Raw genomic sequence first — 20,824 nt, forward strand, 5'->3', positions numbered from 1 at the left:
AATCAATCCAATAAATAATCAATGCTACACTCGCTACATAGTTTTATTTGGGAATATCATTTGTGAAGCGTTTGCGCTTTATTTGGAAATATCATTTGTGAAGTGGTTGCGCTTCGATCCAACCGTCTTGGTCTATGAATTTAGAGGGATCCAAGTACTTATCCAGCTCAGCAGCGTTCAGTTTCTTCATCCAGCCCACCCGACCGGACATGTTAGATCCTGGTCCCGTGCAGCCAGACTCAACATAAGTGATTGTAGACCTATCACGCGACATGGAACAAGATGCATCAAGACCGTTTTCCATCAGTTCATCAAATTTTCTTTCACGAGAGAAATTTGATGGTATTTTGAGGATTATCTTTCGAAGTCTTACTCATGTCCGCGGTCATGCCAAGCATCCCAACCCAGAGGGACAATGTCGCTGCCAAAGTAGGTCTGGGAAAATATTACAGTCGAGTACTCCTTGTATGCTCTCCCAAGATACGTGAGCCCCTGTCCGTCCACCGAGCCACCCTTGAATACGAAAGCACTTGTATGAGGCTCATCTCGACCCTGGGCAGTAACAAAACCTATAACTCTTCCAGGGCCGAGGTTGGCTGCTGTGGAGGTTATCTTACAGCCCTGTCCATCAGCGGAAACGCAACTGTTGATGAGCAATTTCAAGTATTATATTAAGTATATTGGAACATTCACAATTGGCTATGAGTCGACAAACCGCATATAGAGATTGACCGCCGCCCCCATATGAAATCCACGCTACCCTCGATGTAGCACGATTGGAAAAAGTGACGGCCTTTCCAGTCACCAAGTGTATCCTGCAGACTCATAAATCCACAGTCGTAAAACGCTGCCTTGTCTCCCCAAATCATGATGGCCGGTGCCACGTCAAATTTATGAGGACCAGAAATACCGAGATCATGTGTGTTCTGCAGTCAGAGAAAGAGCTACCTGATGAGTAGTAACTCAGATCGATAGAACTAAACTATAATTGCTGAAATATTTTCCTTGACCTTGAAGGTTATATGCGATGCAAGAAAATTATCAGCGTATAAAGTGAAGGTGGAAGAGTTCTCGGAGTGCCCGTAATCGTTCCACTCGATTGACGTTGCTCCTTGACCTTCTCCTTCGAGAAAAATGAACTGCTTGTCTTGAGGTATGGTCACTTTCTCCCTGCAAAGTTACCGATGAGTGACCAATTAACAATTGTATGTTGTGCAATTTACATGCTTAGTATAATTAATCAATATGTTACCAAAAGAAAATGTGTTGAGATGCATCTCTCATCTTTATTACGAATTATGGACCGACCCATGTTAGGGAAAATCGAAACTAGACTTGGAATTGGGAGGACGTGACTTACTTGTATGAACCGGGTTTAACATGTATTTGGACCCACTGGTTGTTTTTAGCGGGGACCCAGTTAATTGCTGCCTGCACAGTGGTAAAATTCCCAGAACCAGACTGGTCGACTGTGACCGACTGAACCACAGGAGTGGATTTCGGGTGAAAGTTTGGCACGTCGATGTGTGCATACGATACACCATAAGTGAGAAAGAACGACAGTAGCGTAAACCTGAAAATGCTCATACTGATCGAGATCAATCAATCTTTTGATTTATTGATGTCCAATCCGTCTGGTATGAGTTTATATAGCTTAGAGGAAGTTCTTAGATGGAATGGCATCCAGCAGCAAATCGACAATTTCCTTACGAGTCTCAGGCCTTTCTGTAGCTGGAAATGTTAGCATGACAAAACCCCACAGCAAAACCTTCCATTTCTTACTTATTCTTTTGGAAAAATCGCAAATGGTCTTTGACTCATAAATAATACGGTGAATATATTAAGAATAATTAGGGCATTGCTCAAGTGACTGAAATTCATTTCCATATTTGTCATAACGTGATTAGTGCCTCCTTACATCAAATGACAAAATAAGACCACTGAGTTTCGTACTAATTATGAATTCTTATCCTATGCCTTAAGGGGTCTTATCGACAACTTATTTTAAAAAAAAAATCCTGATAAAAGGGGACTTTGTAATTGGGCACGTGTTATCGACAACTTATTTTTAAAATTGAATGATTGACTCTAATTTAATTAACCGAGCCTGTAAAGAAAACCTGCGCAATGTTGCAGGGAAAGATTCTAATTCGCAATCTGAATTTCTTCCTATTTTAAGTAGATTAATATATACTACTTCATAAACCTACCTTTTATATATATATATATATATATATATATATATATATAATCCCATTCAATATTGATGCTATCTTTATATTCATGATATATGCAATTATTTGCACTAATACACCATAAATATTATAAAATATAGGGTAAATTACAAAAAAAAATCTAAATTTTGATAATCGTTTCAAATTTGTCCTAAATTTTACTTTGTAATAAAAAATCACATATTTCGATAACATTTAAGATTTGGCCTCCGTTACTGTTCTGTTAATATTTCCGTCTATTTGCTTACGCGGACTTTATGGAACACACTAAATTTGCACATCATTTGATCATCTTCTTTTTTTCTTTGCAAAAATAACATAAGTTTTCATAAAAGTCTCAGTTTTGTTATATATTTTGATTCATAATTTAAAAAAAAATACATGTCAGTACCTCATTTTAGTTCACCAGCTCCAAAAGAGAACATCAACAGCATTCCTGACTAGAATTCGAAAACTATTACAAAATAAGACCCAGCAAACCCCAAGTTACTATTTATATTCGGGTCAGCCATGTCAACTGGATGGCCTCAGGAGCGATGCATGGAGGATCACAGTATGAGGAAAATTCGAAATCGACAACCTAGCATGATCATAAGGAGGAGGGACAAAATTGTCATTTCCGTCATCCATTAGTGGGTAGTAACCTGGCTAACTCGACTGTGAATCGTAACTCGGGATTTATTGTGTCTTCTTTTGTAATAGTTTTAAGATTGTAGTCAAGAATGTTGTTGATGTTCTCTCCTCGAGCCAGTGGACCGAAACGGGATGCTGACATATTTTTTTTTTAAATTACAAATCAAAATCTAGAACAAAACTGATATTTTTATGAAAACTTAAGTTATTTTTGTAAAGAAAAGAGAAGATGATCAAAAGATATGCAAACTTGATGGGTCTCATAAAGTCAACATAGGCAAATAGACGGAATGATGCCAAATCTGAGACGATTATCGAAACATGTGGTTTTTTTTGTTACAAAGTAAAATTTAGGACAAATTTATAACGATTCTCAAATTTTTTGTTTTTTTGTAATTTTCCCTAAAATGTAAATGAAAATACTTAAAAGAAATATGATATGTTGTATGTACCATGGTCCAATTTGTACTTTCACACTCTGCTTGGATTGGGGTAAATAAGGGGAAGGGGAGGGAAAATTTTCCCCTGTTTGGTTTCATGATTTTCAGCGAAGGGGAAAGAGAATGAGGGGGAATTATTTACCTTGATTTCCCTCTTAACTCCAATTTTCTTTCAAACTCCAAATCGGGGTTGAAAGGAGGTAAAAAAAAAAATTCACCCATTACAAATTTTCTAAATAAGGCTAATTTTTCCCTTCCCAGCCCTCTTCGGCTCCCCTAATTAGGCAATATTCAAAGGAGGTTAATTTTTACTGATGCAGCGCGGATCACGGTTTCTCAAACCTAAATCCGAAATTAGACTCGAAAGGAGTAAAACACGTTTAAACCCGAAGAATAACACCCAACAAGGGCCACGATAGGGGAGAAAACCTCTCCGAGAAATACTATTGATATTGATATATAAAGTTCTAGCCGTTCTTGAACAATGAGATGTACTATATATATATAGGCCTAAGACAACTAAAAAAACATTAAAATAGGAAATTAGAATCTAAACTCTTACTATATAACTTTCTAAAAGAAAATAAGTAATTGTTCTAAAATAGGAAACTTAAAACTCTTGACTCAAAATAAAATTGGAAGTAATATCTAATTCCATCAATAGATGAATATTCGCCATGTCACTAAGATTTACCTTAACCCTTTCATGGTAAAGTTTGGCGAGATCAGCAAATTCTCTCAAGTTTTAGTTCTCCATCATGAGAATATTTCTTTGATATATCAAAGATATGCTTCTCTAGGCTTGAGCTTGTTCATACAGATATTGGCTTAAAATCCTCCTCGTCATTTACCCTCCCTTTCCCTTCCTTTCCCCGCTTTTACTTCCCCTTAATGAACATATCCAAACAAAGTGTAATAGTATACTGATGCTGCGGGTTATAATTGGCAATACTTATAAGATTGCATGATAAAACCGGATTCTCAATGCAGTGACATTCGAAGTTTAGAATCAAAAGGTTCTGATTTGACTCTTATTGATGAAACGTTCCCTATCGGTATTTCCCATGCTACTATTTTTTTTCCTATATTCCACATTTTATAAAACTCTTTGATCCAAGAATTTGCATTGCCAATAAAAATAGTAGTTTTAAATAAGAGGAAAATATTTGAAGGATATGAATTAAGAAAAATGAAAGTTTGAAGTAGAATTGATAAGAAAATATTTGGGGTAATTTTTTTTTTAAAAAAAACATACACTAACACATATCTGTCACTCCTAACCTCATAAGTGTTTAAAAAATACACAAAAAAATTACGGTATATTGGCTTAGGTGGTTCAATCCCTATTCCCCTTAAATAGGATATCGAGTTTGAATTTTGTGAATGCAAAAAATTCACAATTTTGAAAGCATTACTCCATAGTGAGCCGACCTTAGGTCAAAATTGAATTAGTCGAGACTCAACTCTCGAATACTAAGTAATCACACAAAAAAAATTTTAAAAATAAGCGAGGTCTCAAATTTGAATATTATGAATGCAGAAAATCAATAATTGGGAGAGTTTTCTTACTTAGTCGGCCGACCCAAGTTGAAACTAAATTAGCTAGGATCCATTTAACTATCGAATAGTGCGAAAAAATAAAAAAATTAAAATTAAAATTAAAAAAGGTCAAGTGTCTCCAAGTGAGTGGGAAAACTCACCCCACTGCCCCTTACTTCTAGGAAGGTCCGTAGTTACGAGAGTTTTATTATTTAGTGGGATTGATCCTGATTGAAGTTGAATTAGTTTGGATCCATTTTAACTCCTAAAATTGGAAAAAAAATTAAAATTAAAATTTTTAAAAAAATGTATTGTGTGGGTCCCCGCGAATTGAAATCCCACCCCACTCGCCACCTCCTTCTATCCAAGAGCAAAAGTAATAATGCTTTGTTTATTTACTAAATCATACTCTACTCCATTTATTTTTCCCTTAATTCAAGCACACGATCATAACTTTTTATTTTTTCTTTAATTTAATAATAAATTTTCTCACATATTTTTTCTTAACCATTATTACAATTAATTTTCTAATACTAAATTATATCAACTATTCATCACTTTTCTCTCAATTCAACAATACAATCATTACTTTTTTTTTATCTTATTCTTCAATTTAATAATAAATTCGATCACAATTTTTTTCTTAACCATAATTACAATAATTTTTTAATAATAAATTTTTTCAACTACTTTTATCTTCATCCCCGTGCAATTAACTATCAACACCCCGTTTTTGTCTTCCAACACTCGAGGACCATCGATACATTCACTACTTTTGAATTCAAGGGCATTTTCTTAATTTATATCTAATTTCGTGTTTTCAGAAAAAAAAAATTAAAAAAAATACTCGATGCAATATTTTGAGGCTATACGCTATCAAATTTGATTTTCGAAATCTGGAACGAAACTCGAAATTGAAAAATATTTCTCTATGTAATATCGATCCCTAAATTTTTTAAAACACAATGGTGACCCCGGATTATTTTTCAGATGTCTAACAGAAAATACGCGAATTTCAGGCATTGCAAGTATTAATTTTCATTTTCAAAATTCAGAACAATATTCAAGGCCAAACTATATGTTTTTGCATAATATTGATTCTCAATTTTTTTCTAAATGCAGTGGTGATGCAGAATTATTTTTCAGATGTCCAGTTGAAAAGAAGAAAATTTCAAGTCCTACGTGCATCAATTTCGATTTTTTCAATATTCGGGACGATACTGGCTCTTGAAAAAAATATTTTTCTGTATAATGTCGATTCTCAAATTTTCTTGAACACAACAGTATCTCCGGATTATTCAGATATCTGTTTGGAAAGACATGAAATTGGAAAATGATCATGCAATTACGTTCAACATGCATCGGAGGTTCGATATCGATTTTTATCGAGATTTGATCTCCATCGATATAAATTGGAATTCTCATAGAGTCCGTTATTTTTCAAACTTCTCAATTTCAAAGTTTTCTTTCCAAAAATGTCAATGGATTTTGAGAAATCGAATTTCGTCAAAGACGGGTACGAGTAAATATATATATTTGAAAAAAAAAACTGTCAGGAGGTTCCGCCACTTGTGGCCGAACCCCATATGAAACCTGCCACCTACAAATCTTCTTCTTCTTCTTCTTCTACAAGTGGCACTGCCGCGCCCGCAACAAGACTTCGGCGCCTACCCTGCAATGTCATCTCTGCAACCTATCACATCTATCGCTGCGGCTCCATCTGCATGAACGATCATTTTTCTCTGCCTTCGCTCTCTCCCGAGCTGTGATCAACTCTGTCCCCAATCTCCTCACTCTCGCTGATCTCGGGCAAGGACAGCGCAGCAAAGACCATGCTCTCCTTCTCTCTTGTGCTCTCTCTCGAACACAACCTCTTGGTTCCGACAAATATAGAGACCAGCCTTCCCCGTCTCTCATTCCGGTCAGGACCGACAGTTTACCGTCATCATTCATCAGCTCCTTCTCCTCCCCTTAGAAACATCAACTCAACAACCGACCCGAGCCTCCAACTTCTGGTCTGCTGTTCTTCTTCTTTTCCCGCCACCTTTGCAGCTCCCGCATCGTGACGACTTACCAGCACCCTCAATACGACCGATTCTTCGACATCCTCACCTTCCCTCTCCTCTCATGGCTGAATTACGACCACCTTCACCAGCTTTAACTCGCTCTCTTTCTCTTCTTCTTTCGGTCAGGACTGCAGAGAGCATACGGAGGACAACACCATCACCATTCCTTTCTCTCCTCCTCTCGATCTCCATCATCTTGCTCTTCTTTATCTCCTTCCTTCCCATTTCACTTCTTAGTTTTTCCAGAGCCATCCATTTTCCGTAACTGAACTCCCTCTCCCTCTTGCTCTCCTTCTCAGAACAGGATTCTGGGAATTTGCCCGTGGCCTCTCCTTCCCGTTTGGAAATCTGTGAACCTTTTACTTTGGGAGGGAAGTGGTTGCTATCTCATTTCTTCGGAAACTTGTGGAGAACTTTCAGCTTTCATGAAATCTCTGGAAAATCGATGAAGATGGTCGACCATATGATCAGATAAATGAAGGGGAAGAAAATCATTCAGCCCGAGCACTTGCTCACCGTACTGGTGATTGTGCCCCCTTCGGTTGTTGTTTGTTGCTTGCTGCCCGCCTCTGCTCCGGAGTTGCCTTCATCGAGGACCCCGAGCTAAGTCTCCCTCTGTCTCTTCCTTTCAGCTTTCATGAAATCTCTGGAAAATCGATGAAGATGGTCGACCATATGATCAGATAAATGAAGGGGAAGAAAATCATTCAGCCCGAGCACTTGCTCACCGTACTGGTGATTGTGCCCCCTTCGGTTGTTGTTTGTTGCTTGCTGCCCGCCTCTGCTCCGGAGTTGCCTTCATCGAGGACCCCGAGCTAAGTCTCCCTCTGTCTCTTCCTTTCTCGGGTTCATTTTCACTCACGAACATCACTAACCGCTGCTATGTTTGCTCTTTTTTGGTTGTCCATATCTTTCTTCTGTAGGTGGTGGCTGTAGTGTCAATGGACAGTCCGTAATCGACTTGATTCGAGGGATCTTCAAAGCTCCTCTACTGTCTCCCGGCTCTAGCTCGGGAGAGGTATGAAAATCTCGACTTAGTGACACGTTTAGGGCTCTTTTTATCTGTTGATTTGATGACCTTGTCAATGATGTATGAAAATATTGTTTTTATCGACAATAACACAAACCGGTACAATGATTAAACTCGATCTTTTAAAACCAGGCAGTGTGTTAAAAAAAAACGACGTGAGCACAAATAATAATATTTAAGAGGGTCGAACTTAGAATTGGTTGCGTGAGAAATGAAAATAAACCCATACAAATTAATCTCATGCTCACTCAGACTTTAAGGAATTAAATTGACTAAAAATATCAAAACTGACATAATCGATCCACTTGAGCTAAAAAAAACCGATAAATTAAATGTTGATGTGATTTTGTAATCCCATGATTTTGTTTCTTTTTAAAAAGAAAAAACCGGATTAACCATATAGTGTCGGTATAAAATCGAACTTAATTTCGAGACGGTCGGGAATTAGAGCTCTCATTGAACGGTCCATCAATGGCCAATTTGACGGCTTGAAACTTGCAAACCAAAGCATTCGACAAATTCATTTAGTTTAATCGATCTCACTCATAGCAAATATGGACGATCCACTCGGCTAATTAACCCACTCAACTTTTAAATGAATTGCACGAATCGGTGAATAATTTGTAATCAAGACAATAAATCATGAACTGATAATCGTGCCCTTTTCTAAATCCACATTTCTTTATAAATACCGAGAAGTGTGGTCCGTGTAGCATGGATATCTAGGAAGGATACAAACGTCCTAACTTGAGTCTGGGCCATATTTGAGACGGCTCAAGTTGGAACACGGGAGTTTTTTCTAGACCGCTTCCGGGCAGACCAACCGGTCTTCCGACTCCCTCGGGGTTTACATGGGACCCTGGTGAATCCAAGGAATTGGTCAACATCAATTACAGGACTAGGTAGCTAGCATCACTCAGTCTCATTTTTTACAAGAACAATTTTTCGTTCTAAGGGAAAAATTATCGGTTTATGATTAACCGACAATTCTAGGATTAGAGTGATCGAAACACTCCGAGCCATGGGTAAAGACAGGCAGCTTGAGCAAGCGCAAGTGTCATATGCATTACCATCTTTATCCGACTAAAGTGTTTCTATCATTCAAGCATAGATTCAGACGCTTAGGAATGTGAACCAAAGACGCGAGCGAGGACGGCCCGTGAAAAGTTGTTCATCCCTTTCATGAAGGTATGAGCAAAGAACTTGGCACCTCGTGGTGTTTCGCTTTCCCACTTTCCTAAATTTGTGTTTAGATTGGGATTGTCTGTCATAAAATACAAAATTGGACTAATCACACACTTGATACAATAAACACAGGGGAATGGGCTGATCAAAACCCTAGGCTTTAGGTATCTAGCAAAACACACTTCTGTCATAATTTATTAATCTGTCAGTGTCACAAAATAGAAAAACTTAAAAGAAAACCACATACTGATGGCTTGACAGTAGACATCATGGTTGTCAAGTCCTTTTTAAGCAAAGTCGAATGTTACATGCTCTTCAAGGGCGGCCCATGGCATATTATCACCACACATAATTACTATGTTCTTGCCTGCTTAGGATAGAAACGCGACTGTTAAGCAACCTTGGTTTATAATTTGATAATCACATAAACATGACAATCCACACACAACTTGTCTGTGTTCATCTGCTTTTACCTATTTTCATATGTTTTTATCTATTTTTATCCGTTTTTATCTATTTTTATCTGTCTTTGTCTGTTTTGTGACCGGTTCAACCTAAACCTATAGGATACGGTTTACACGGGGTGCAACACCCCCACACACACTGAGTAAGAGCGACCCGAGCGCGATAATGGATCTAGAATCGAGTTGTCGTTTCGACCCCAGTAGTATCTAAACGGAGGATGACCCGAGTCAAGATGTGTGAAATGAGGTTAAACAATCACCCGAGAGCTCGACCGGTCCCATGGCTATCTTGAAGGCCATTCGGTCCTCCTAGGATCCGTTTGTTCGGCCGAACCCGACCCACGGCTATCACGAACCCACATAGCATTAATTTTGGTTTTAGTCTTTCTAAAATTCATGGTGAGTGCGAGCAGAATATTGGCCGAACGCGAGTTGGCCGGGATCCATTCGTTATAATTTGTATTTATTATTTGAGAGTACATGGTGAGGTATTTATTTGTACATTTATATATGTAACGATCCCAGTCGGCAAGCATGGAGTCTAAGAGTTGGAATCAATCGAGTCAGTTTACGGGTCCGATTCACACGACAAACCGGCCATAATGGTCTAGTTAGCTAAGAGGTGAGGACGGAGGTCTGACCCCCTACCCCAAGGATTTGTTCCTCTTTCGGTCCCTCAAACATAATTGATTATTTCCACGAATTTACAGTATCAAAATGAGCGAGATAAACGAAACCTAATAAACGCGGTAAATAAACTAAAAATGCAAACCTTAGACAAATTATAATACCGATAGAGCGTACGAGACATAGGCCCGTATATAATAGAACTCCCGAATTTGGAACTCCCAGTTCCGCAGGCCATAGGCCTTAACAATCTAGGTGTATCCATTACCCCTAGACATGGGCAACTCACCAGTCCTCGACCTCTAGGTTATACACAGGTAGTAGCGACTTCTTCTCACGCGTGTCCATCACGCGTCTCCCGGGATGGTGGATACTCTCAAGCATTGCTATCGATCGCACACATGTAGGCTCCGACGAGACAAAGTTCAGGTCCGCACATTAAGTATAACCATATGCTACTCTATTAGCAAATGCCACCTTAGTTTTCTTAAATGATGTTTAACATTGTGTGACTTCACACTATTAAGATGTAAAAATTTCATTGGAATAGAATACAATAGTAAAATAAATTAATAATTTCACTCATTTGATTTTTTTCCCTTTTTCAAACGTGAAAAAGAGAAATTTCAGAGGATGCAATAATGAATCTAAAAATTAAGATACATACACGACATAAATTGTGACAATCAACAATTGTTTAGTCTCTTATTAATCTATCAAAAAGAAATTGGGCTATCATGTGTCTTATTTTATTTGTTCTATCCTGATGAGATGATAATATTTAGCATGATATTTAAGATTGTTATTATGTTATAGTAAAGTGTATCTTTGATATTAATTATATAAAGGACGAGTGAATAATAGTGTGTTTGGTTTTAGAGTTGAGTTGAATTGAGTTTTGATTTTAATTGATTTGTAATGATTGTGATGTTTAATTATGAGAAAAAATGTGAAAAAGTAACAAATAGTTGAAAAAAAGTAATGATTGTATCGTTGAATTGTGAAAAAAGTAATGAATAGTTTAGAGAATTTATTATTAAAATGAATTGAATGGTTAAAAAATTTGAAAAAAAATGAAAACGTAATAATTGTGTTGTTGACTTTTGTTGTGTAGTGAGTAGGGTTAAAATTAGAGTTAAAATCTTTAACTTTAACTTTAACTTTAACTCAATACAATACACAACAAAAACAAACATTTTCCAATTAAAAAATTTTAATTTTAACTTTAACTCAACACATTACACAACAAAAACACACGTTTCCCAAGTCAAATTTATAATCCCATGTCATTTGTCCTTTTCCACAATCAAAATCAAAATCAAAATCAAAATTAAAGTTACTTTAACTCTGAAACCAAACGCACCATTAAAATCAGACTGCGAAATCAAACGAGACGTAAGTAACTGTCAAGTTAGAATTGTTGTTAGTAAAGCTTTTAAACAGGTGCTAGAAAATTAATAATACATATAGTTATCAATGTGTTGGAAAATGATGGTACGTTTGGTTTCAGTGTTAAAATAACTTTGAATTTGATTGTGGAAAATAATAAATGATTGTGTAGTGTCTTGAGTTAAAGTTAAAGTTAAATTTTTGACTTGGGAAATGTGTATTTTTGTTATGTAGTATGTTGAGTTAAAGTTAAAGTTAAAATTAAAATTTTTGTGATTTTAACTGCGAAACCAAACGGAGTATGAATATATATTAACTTATAATATAATTATCAAAGCTCATGGAAACAAAAACAAGAGTAATACGTAATTAGAGGGATGAGTAAAAGAGGGGGGACATATAAAATTCAGAAAAAAAAATGATGATTAATTTTAAAGTAAAAGAAAGAGTTAAGGGTAGAATTGAGAAGATGTAATAATGATAATGCACGAGTAGGAAAGCACTATCTACTCGCCAACATAGATCCTTAGTTTTTGTGTGTGTGTGTGTATAGAGTAATTATAATAATTAAAAATTAAATGATTATATGTGATATGTGTACCCCTGTTTTCAAGAATCATTGATATGCAGAAAATTTTTTTACTATAACATGTACTGTTAGAATTGAAGCCTCGACGGACATGTTCATTGTTTAATTTAGAATATTGATGTAATAAATTTGCACTAACACATATAAATGGAGAATTAATCCTCTAGGTCTCACTTTTGTTTTTCATTTTTACCCGTATCACCATAAATTTTATTAGCCAACCCCATCGATTCGCTAACAAGATTGTTAATTTTACAAAAGGAGCTTATAGATATAATTTGAGTAAATTATCAAAATACTCCTCGAAAGATATCGCAGCCAACAAATAAGGTACTTGAAAGAATTTTGCCATCAATTAGATACTCGAAAGATATTTTAACCAACAAATAGGTACTCGAAAGATCTTTTCAACAAATACATAAATATATGAAATATATAATTAGAACTGAATAAGATTGAATTAAAATAATAAAAGAATAAAAATTAAGAGTTTATGAATAAAAATATTTAATAATTATTAATATATCAACATTGTAGTCGTTGCAGACAAATTTATTTCGAGGCAACGGATTAGGAACAGACCATGGTCAAGGTCCCGGGGCATCAACGATAACATATGTGATAGTTGAGATGGTTTAAATCATTTTTATAATAATTACTATGAGGACAATCATATTATTCCTTTTTAGCGTATCTGAGCACCTTTTGAACACTTGCTCAAAAAAGTGTCACACAAGGGATTCGAAATCCAGTCTAATACTAGGTATTGATCCTATTCTGTGCGGACTATCGAACACAGCCTCAAAGAGAATGTGCTTTACTCGGGAATATCAGTTGTGAGTTGGTTGTGCTCCGATCCACCCGTCTTGGTCTATGAACTTAGCACGATCCAAATACTTATCCAGTTGTGCAGTACTTAGTTTGTCGATCCAGTTCACTCGACCAGACATACTAGATCCCGGTCCTTTGCAGTTTGACTCAACGAAAGTGATCTTATCCCTGTCACATGACATGTAAGAAGATGTCAATACCGATTTGTATCGCGTCGTCGATTTTTCATTTGCAAGAGAGGGAGAAAAATAGAGGGAACAGGAATAAGAAATTTGATGGCAGTATAAAGAATGATTCTTTCAAGTCTATTTACACTTGTTTAGATTGATGCCAGGCATCCCAGCCCAGCGACACGATGACACTGCCGAAGTAGGTCTCATAAAATATTACTGTCGAGTACGCCCTGTAAGCTCTCCCGAGATACGTGAGTCCCTTTCCGTCCACCGAGCCGCCCTTGAACACGAAAGCACTCGTATCGCTTGCCCTTTCTCGCCCATGGGCTGTTACAAAACCGGTAAGTCCTCCCGCGCCGAGGTTGGCTGCTGTGGAGATTATATTGCAACCCTGTCCAGGGAAGGAATACAGCTTCCTTTTAAGTACTTGACACCTCGAACTTTCGGTATGAATGTACAATTTATTATTTCTACTGAATATATATGGATAGAAAGTATAAAGAAACACCGAAAATTTGCTAAGGTCGACGAACCTCATACAGAGATTGACCGTTACCCCATATGAAATCCACGGCGCCCTCGATGTAGCATGACTGGAAAAAATGACGGCCTGCCAGGTCACTGAGTGTATCCTGCACACCATAAAATCTGCAGCCATAGAACGCTGCTTTATCTCCCCAAATCAGAATAGCCGGTGCCACATCAACGGGATTAGCACCTCCAGGACCGAGATCGTGAGTGTTCTGTAGTCAGAGGAAGAGATATTAAGTCAGTTATGACTCGATTGATCGAACTAAACTAATTGCTGAATTATTTTCTCGACCTTGATAGTTATACGCGATGCAAGAAAATTATCAGCCCACAATGTGAAGGTGGAAGAGTTGTCGGCACCCCCATAATCATCCCACTCGATCGACGCTCTTCCTTGACCTTCTCCTTCGAGATAAATGAACTGCTTGTCTTTAGGTACGTTCACTTTCTCCCTGCAAATATACCGTGAGTAGCAAATTAGTCTTGGTACGTTGTACATTTTACTAGTAATATCAATAGTTGCGGTGCGTCTCTCATCTTTATTATGAATCTTGGACCAATGCCAAAAACCCGGAACACGGAGGACGTGACTTACTTGTATGTTCCGGGTTTAACATGTATTCGGACCCACTGTTTGTTGTTAGCAGGGACCCAATCAATGGCTTCCTGTACAGTGGTGAAGTTCCTGGGCCCAAATTTACCGACGGTGACCGACTGAACCACTGAAGCAGATTTCTGGTGAAACTTTGGCACGGCGGTGCGTGCATACGAACTGAGAAAGAGAGACAGTAGAGTAAACCCGAAAATGCTGATCATACCGACCTAGATTAGTTTAATCTTTAATTTGATTGGGACGTCCAATTCATCTAGTATGGATTTATATAGCTCAGAGGAAGTTTGTAGATAGAAAGGAGATCAGCAGCAAATTTACTCCATCTTTCATACAAATCCCTTGGATTTATTGTAGCTCAAATCTACATCTTTCATACAAATCCCTGACAAAACCCGAAGAACGAAACTGTTTACACAATTCACCCAGTGGATTAGGAGTTTCCCAATACCGGCAGTTCGGACTGTGGTATGTTTTTCAGAAACATCTGCTAATGAAAAGGGGTAGAGGGCCGACTGGTGTAGTAATATATTCTTCAGAAACATATAATCTATAACAGTTCGAGACCCTTCCGAAGTTAAAAGATACCGACGATGTTTAGACCGTAATTTGCAAACATTGAAACCGTTTTAATTTGCTGCCTGAAAATGTTCGGAGAATATATGGCAATGTTGTGAATCTGCAGATATCCTGATTAATTTGCATGACCTTCCTGCCAAGGCAAGTAAATGTGAATTTCCTAAGTACTCAGGCATTAATTGATGAAATCTATGATCTCTCAAATTAATTTTGTTGTGATTTGTCTAACCTGGCAGGACCTCGATCTCACGCTCTATATGGAATACATCGTATGCAATGGCCCGATAGAAATAATCGAGGAGACCGATAGAGAACTTGCGCCTATGGTCTAGATTGGCCGAATCGCACAGAAAGACATTAAATACAAATCGAACATTGATGATAGTAATTAATAGGATTAATCACCTAGAAAAACATGACATTTGCACTTTTTACTAAATATAGCACGGCTTTTGAAAAATAGCACAAAACGACACGACTTAGCATTTTCTCATAAATATAGCACAACCTTTGGAGAGTAGTATAGAAAGACACGACATTTGCACTTTTTTCCTAAATATGGCAAGACTTTTAAAAAATAATACAAAAAAACGCAACCTTCAAGCGCGATCATCTTTTTTAACATGATAAAATCGTAACTAAACTTGAAAGTTGAGCCATTCTGTGCTATTTTTTAAAAGTCGTATTATATTCAGAAAAAAAAGTCCAAAGATCGTGCCTTTTGTGCTACTCTCTAGAGGCCATACTATATTTATGAAAGAATGTAAAAAAGCCGTGTATTTCTGTGTTGTTTTCTAAAAGTCGTGTTATATTTTTTTTAAAAAAAAGCACAAAGTCCGTAGATTTCTATGTGATTAACCATAATTAATAACATCAGATTACATTACAGAAACATCTTCCATTTTCCTTTGTAATTGCTTGTTCTTTTGACCCAAAAAGAATGAATGAAATTACAAAAGGAAGTATTCAAAAGTATGCCTTGGTGATTGCTTCCTCTAGATCATGGAACTCCCATGCATCATCTGCTGAATATTGCCCTGAAACACAGAGAGACAGAATAGACGTAAAGTTTAGTTTAGGGTCAATATCGAAATCTTTCTTGATGAAAGTTCAATACTTTCCCACTCCTTGCTTTGTATATTTCGTCTCGTATACTATACAAACTATATTTCGTATACGAGATGAGATATACGAAAGGAAAACAGCTACAATGAAAACTTGCTGTTCTAACTGCTTATAGACATGACACTATTTAACACAATCTACATGCTAAATGCTCGGGTGCAGTATAAGATAAACCGTGTCTTATTTTATTTGTTCTATCATGATGAGATGATAATATTTAGCATGATATTTAAGATTGTTATTATGTTACAGTAAAGTGTATCTTTGATATTAATTATATATAGGACGAGTGAATAATAGTGTGTTTGGTTTTAGAGTTGAGTTGAGTTGAGTTTTGATTTTAATTATTTTGTAATGATTGTGATGTTGAATTATGAGAAAAAATGTAAAAAAGTAATGATTGTATTGTTGAATTGTGAAAAAAGTAATGAATAGTTTAGAGAATTTATTATTAAAAATTGAATTAAATGGTTAAAAAAATTGAAAAAAAATGAAAAAGTAATAATTGTGTTGTTGTCTTTTGTTGTGTAGTGAGTATAGTCAAAATCTTAAAATTAGACTGCGAAATCAAACAGGACGTAAGTAACTATCAAGTTAGAATTGTTGTTAGTAAAGCTTTTAAACAGGTTCTAGAAAATTAATAATACATATAGTTATCAATGTGTCGGAAAATGAATGTCTATTAACTTATAATATAATTATCAAAGCTCATGGAAACAAAAACAAGAGTAATACGTAATTAGAGGGATGAGTAAAAGAGGGGGGACATATAAAATTCAGAAAAAAAAATGATGATTAATTTTAAAGTAAAAAAAAAAAGAGTTAAAGGTAGAATTGAGAAGATGTAATAATGATAAAAATGGTCCACATGCTGCGTGCACGAGTAGGAAAGCACTATCTACTTGCCAACATAGATCGTTTAGTTTTTGTGTGTGTATATATATAGAATAATTACAATAATTAAAAATTAAATGATTATATGTGATATGTGTACCCCTGTTTTCAAGAATCATTGATATGCTGAAATTTTTTTTACTATAACATGTACTGTTAGAATTGAAGCCTCGACGGACATGTTCATTGTTTAATTTAGAATATTGATGTAATAAATTTGCACTAACACATATAAATGGAGAATTAATCCTCTAGGTCTCACTTTTGTTTTTCATTTTTACCCGTATCACCATAAATTTTATTAGCCAACCCCATCGCTAACAAGATTGTTAATTTTACAAAAGGAGCTTATAGATATAATTTGAGTAAACTATCAAAATACTCCTCGAAAGATATCGCAGCCACCAAATAAGGTACTTGAAAGAATTTTGCCATCAATTAGATACTCGAAAGATATTTTAACCAACAAATAGGTACTCGAAAGATCTTTTCAACAAATACATAAATATATGAAATATATAATTAGAGCTAAATAGGATTGAATTAAAATAATAAAAGAATAAAAATTAAGAGTTTATGAATAAAAATATTTAATAATTATTAATATATCAACATAGTAGTCGTTGCAGACAAATTTATTTCGAGGCAACGGATTAGGAACAGACCATGGTCAAGGTCACGAGGCATCAACGATAACATATGTGATAGTTGAGATGGTTTAAATCATTTTTATAATAATTATTATGAGGACAATCATATTATTCCTTTTTAGCGTATCTGAGCACCTTTTGAACACTTGCTCAAAAAAGTGTCACACAAGGGATTCGAAATCCAGTCTAATCCTAGGTATTGATCCTATTCTGTGCGGACTATCGAACACAGCCTCAAAGAGAATGTGCTTTATTCGGGAATATCAGTTGTGAGTTGGCTGTGCTCCGATCCACCCGTCTTGGTCTATGAACTTAGCACGATCCAAATACTTATCCAGTTGTGCAGTACTTAGTTTGTCGATCCAGTTCACTCGACCAGACATACTAGATCCCGGTCCTTTGCAGTTGGACTCGACGAAAGTGATCTTATCCCTGTCACATGACATGTAAGAAGATGTCAATACCGATTTGTATCGCGTCGTCGATTTTTCATTTGCAAGAGAGGGAGAAAAATAGAGGGAACAGGAATAAGAAATTTGATGGCAGTATAAAGAATGATTCTTTCAAGTCTATTTACACTTGTTTAGATTGATGCCAGGCATCCCAGCCCAGCGACACGATGACACTGCCGAAGTAGGTCTCAGAAAATATTACTGTCGAGTACGCCCTGTAAGCTCTCCCGAGATACGTGAGTCCCTTTCCATTCACCGAGCCACCCTTGAACACGAAAGCACTCGTATCGCTTGCCCTTTCTCGCCCTTGGGCCGTTACAAAACCGGTAAGTCCTCCAGCGCCGAGGTTGGCTGCTGTGGAGATTATATTGCAACCCTGTCCAGGGAAGGAACACAGCTTCCTTTTAAGTACTTGACACCTCGAACTTTCGGTATGAATGTACAATTTATTATTTCTACTGTATATATATGGATAGAAAGTATAAAGAAACACCGAAAATTTGCTAAGGTCGACGAACCTCATACAGAGATTGACCGTAACCCCATATGAAATCCACGGCGCCCTCGATGTAGCATGACTGGAAAAAATGACGGCCTGTCAGGTCACTGAGTGTATCCTGCACACCATAAAATCTGCAGCCATAGAACGCTGCTTTATCTCCCCAAATCAGAATAGCCGGTGCCACATCAACGGTATTAGCACCTCCAGGACCGAGATCGTGTGTGTTCTGTAGTCAGAGGAAGAGCTATTAAGTCAGTTATGACTCGATTGATCGAACTAAACTAATTGCTGAATTATTTTCTCGACCTTGATAGTTATATGCGATGCAAGAAAATTATCAGCCCACAATGTGAAGGTGGAAGAGTTGTCGGCACCCCCATGATCATCCCACTCGATCAACGCTCTTCCTTCACCTTCACCTTCGAGATAGATGAACTGCTTGTCTTTAGGTACGGTCACTTTCTCCCTGCAAATTTACCGTGAGTAGAAAATTAGTCTTGGTACGTTGTACATTTTACTAGTAATATCAATAGTTGTGGTGCGTCTCTCATCTTTATTATGAATCTTGGACCAATGCCAAAAACCCGGAACACGGAGGACGTGACTTACTTGTATGTTCCAGGTTTAACATGTATTCGGACCCACTGTTTGTTGTTAGCAGGGACCCAATCAATGGCTTCCTGTACAGTGGTGAAGTTCCTGGACCCAGATTTACCGACGGTGACCGACTGAACCACTGAAGCAGGTTTCTGGTGAAACTTTGGCACGGCGGTGCGTGCATACGAACTGAGAAAGAGAGACAGTAGAGTAAACCCGAAAATGCTGATCATACTGACCTAGATTAGTTTAATCTTTAATTTGATTTGGACGTCCAATTCCTCTAGTATGGATTTATATAGCTCAGAGGAAGTTTGTAGATAGAAAGGAGATCAGCAGCAAATCTACTACATCTTTCATACAAATCCCTGGGATTTGTTGTAGCTCAAATCTACATCTTTCATACAAATCCCTGACAAAACCCGAAGAACAAAACTGTTTACACAATTCACCCAGTGGATTAGGAGTTTCCCAATACCGGCAGTTCAGACTGAGGTATGTTTTTCAGAAACATCTGCTAATGAAAAGGGGTAGAGGGCCGACTGGTGTAGTAATATATTCTTCAGAAACATATAATCTATAACAGTTCGAGACCCTTCCGAAGTTAAAAGATACCGACGATGTTTAGACCGTAATTTGCAAACATTGAAAGCGTTTTAATTTGCTGCCTGAAAATGTTCGGAGAATATATGGCAATGTTGTGAATCTGCAGATATCCTGATTAATTTGCATGACCTTCCTGCCAAGGCAAGTAAATGTGAATTTCCTAAGTACTCAGGCATTAATTGATGAAATCTATAATCTCTCAAATTAATTTTGTTGTGATTTGTCTAACCTGGCAGGACCTCGATCTCACGCTCTATATGGAATACATCCTATGCAATGGCCCGATAGAAACAGTCGAGGAGACCGATAGAGAACTTGCGCCTATGGTCTACATTGGCAGAATCGCGCAGAAAGACATTAAATACAAATCGAACATTGATGATAGTAATTAATAGGATTAATCACCTAGAAAAACACGACATTTACACTTTTTACTAAATATAACACGGCTTTTGAAAAATAGCACAAAACGACACGACCTTAGCATTTTCTCGTAAATATAGCACAACCTTTGGAGAGTAGCATAAAAAGACACGACATTTGCACTTTTTTCCTAAATATGGCAAGACTTTTTAAAAATAGGGCAAATTACAAAAAAAAAACCCAAGTTTTGTAAAATGTCTCAGTTTTGTCCTAAATTTTGTTTTGTAACAAAAAAAACCATAAGTTTTCTAAAATGTCTCAAAAATGACCTCCGTTATAACTTCCGTCAATTTTTGCCTACGTGTGACCTACGTGGACTGTTAAAGGGACCCACTAGCCTACGTGTGACCTACGTGAACTGTTAAAGGGACCCACCATCAGCAGCAAAAATTGACGGAAGTTATAACGGAAGTCATTTTTGAGACATTTTATAAAACTTGTGGTTTTTTTTGTTACAAAACAAAATTTAGGACAAAATTGAGACATTTTACAAAATTTGGATTTTTTTTTGTAATTTACCCTTAAAAATAATACAAAAAAACGCAACCTTCAAGCGCGATCATCTTTTTTAACATGATAAAATCGTAACTAAACTTGAAAGTCGAGCCATTCTGTACTATTTTTTAAAAGTCGTATTATATTCAGAAAAAAGTCC

General features: G+C 36.7%; 2 protein-coding genes across 2 annotated transcripts; both read right to left on the bottom strand.

Moving 5' to 3' along the window:
• Positions 1-369: 369 nt before the first annotated feature.
• On the bottom strand, positions 370-7,137 carry LOC116214479 (probable pectinesterase 55). Its single transcript, XM_031549882.1, has 5 exons — positions 6,959-7,137; positions 1,361-1,573; positions 1,011-1,170; positions 733-926; positions 370-643 (listed from the first exon to the last, which is right to left on the bottom strand). Exons 1-5 carry the CDS (start codon positions 7,135-7,137, stop codon positions 370-372), a joined length of 1,020 nt encoding a protein of 339 aa, XP_031405742.1.
• Positions 7,138-13,026: 5,889 nt separating this feature from the next.
• Positions 13,027-19,745, bottom strand: LOC116214480 (pectinesterase QRT1-like). The gene is made up of 10 exons (XM_031549883.1): positions 19,153-19,745; positions 18,850-19,009; positions 18,560-18,769; positions 18,167-18,417; positions 17,884-18,021; positions 14,327-14,503; positions 14,024-14,183; positions 13,734-13,943; positions 13,341-13,591; positions 13,027-13,195 (listed from the first exon to the last, which is right to left on the bottom strand). The coding sequence occupies exons 1-10, from the start codon at positions 19,371-19,373 to the stop codon at positions 13,027-13,029; spliced, it is 1,947 nt and encodes a 648-aa protein (XP_031405743.1). The 5' UTR covers positions 19,374-19,745.
• Between the last annotated feature and the right edge of the window lie 1,079 nt (positions 19,746-20,824).

The sequence above is a fragment of the Punica granatum genome, chromosome 7 (genome assembly GCF_007655135.1).
Source record: "Punica granatum isolate Tunisia-2019 chromosome 7, ASM765513v2, whole genome shotgun sequence".
NCBI classification, from domain to species: Eukaryota; Viridiplantae; Streptophyta; class Magnoliopsida; order Myrtales; family Lythraceae; genus Punica; species Punica granatum.

Coding starts and splice junctions, on each gene's coding strand:
- LOC116214479 (XM_031549882.1), bottom strand. CDS start 7,137: ATGGGAAGGAAGGAGATAAAGAAGAGCAAGATGATGGAGATCGAGAGG. Junction 1,171..1,360: donor GTTAAACCCGGTTCATACAA/GTAAGTCACGTC, acceptor GTAACTTTGCAG/GGAGAAAGTGACCATACCTC. Junction 927..1,010: donor CATCGCATATAACCTTCAAG/GTCAAGGAAAAT, acceptor CTCTGACTGCAG/AACACACATGATCTCGGTAT.
- LOC116214480 (XM_031549883.1), bottom strand. CDS start 19,373: ATGATCAGCATTTTCGGGTTTACTCTACTGTCTCTCTTTCTCAGTTCG. Junction 19,010..19,152: donor GTTAAACCTGGAACATACAA/GTAAGTCACGTC, acceptor GTAAATTTGCAG/GGAGAAAGTGACCGTACCTA. Junction 18,022..18,166: donor TGGCATCAATCTAAACAAGT/GTAAATAGACTT, acceptor GTCATGTGACAG/GGATAAGATCACTTTCGTCG.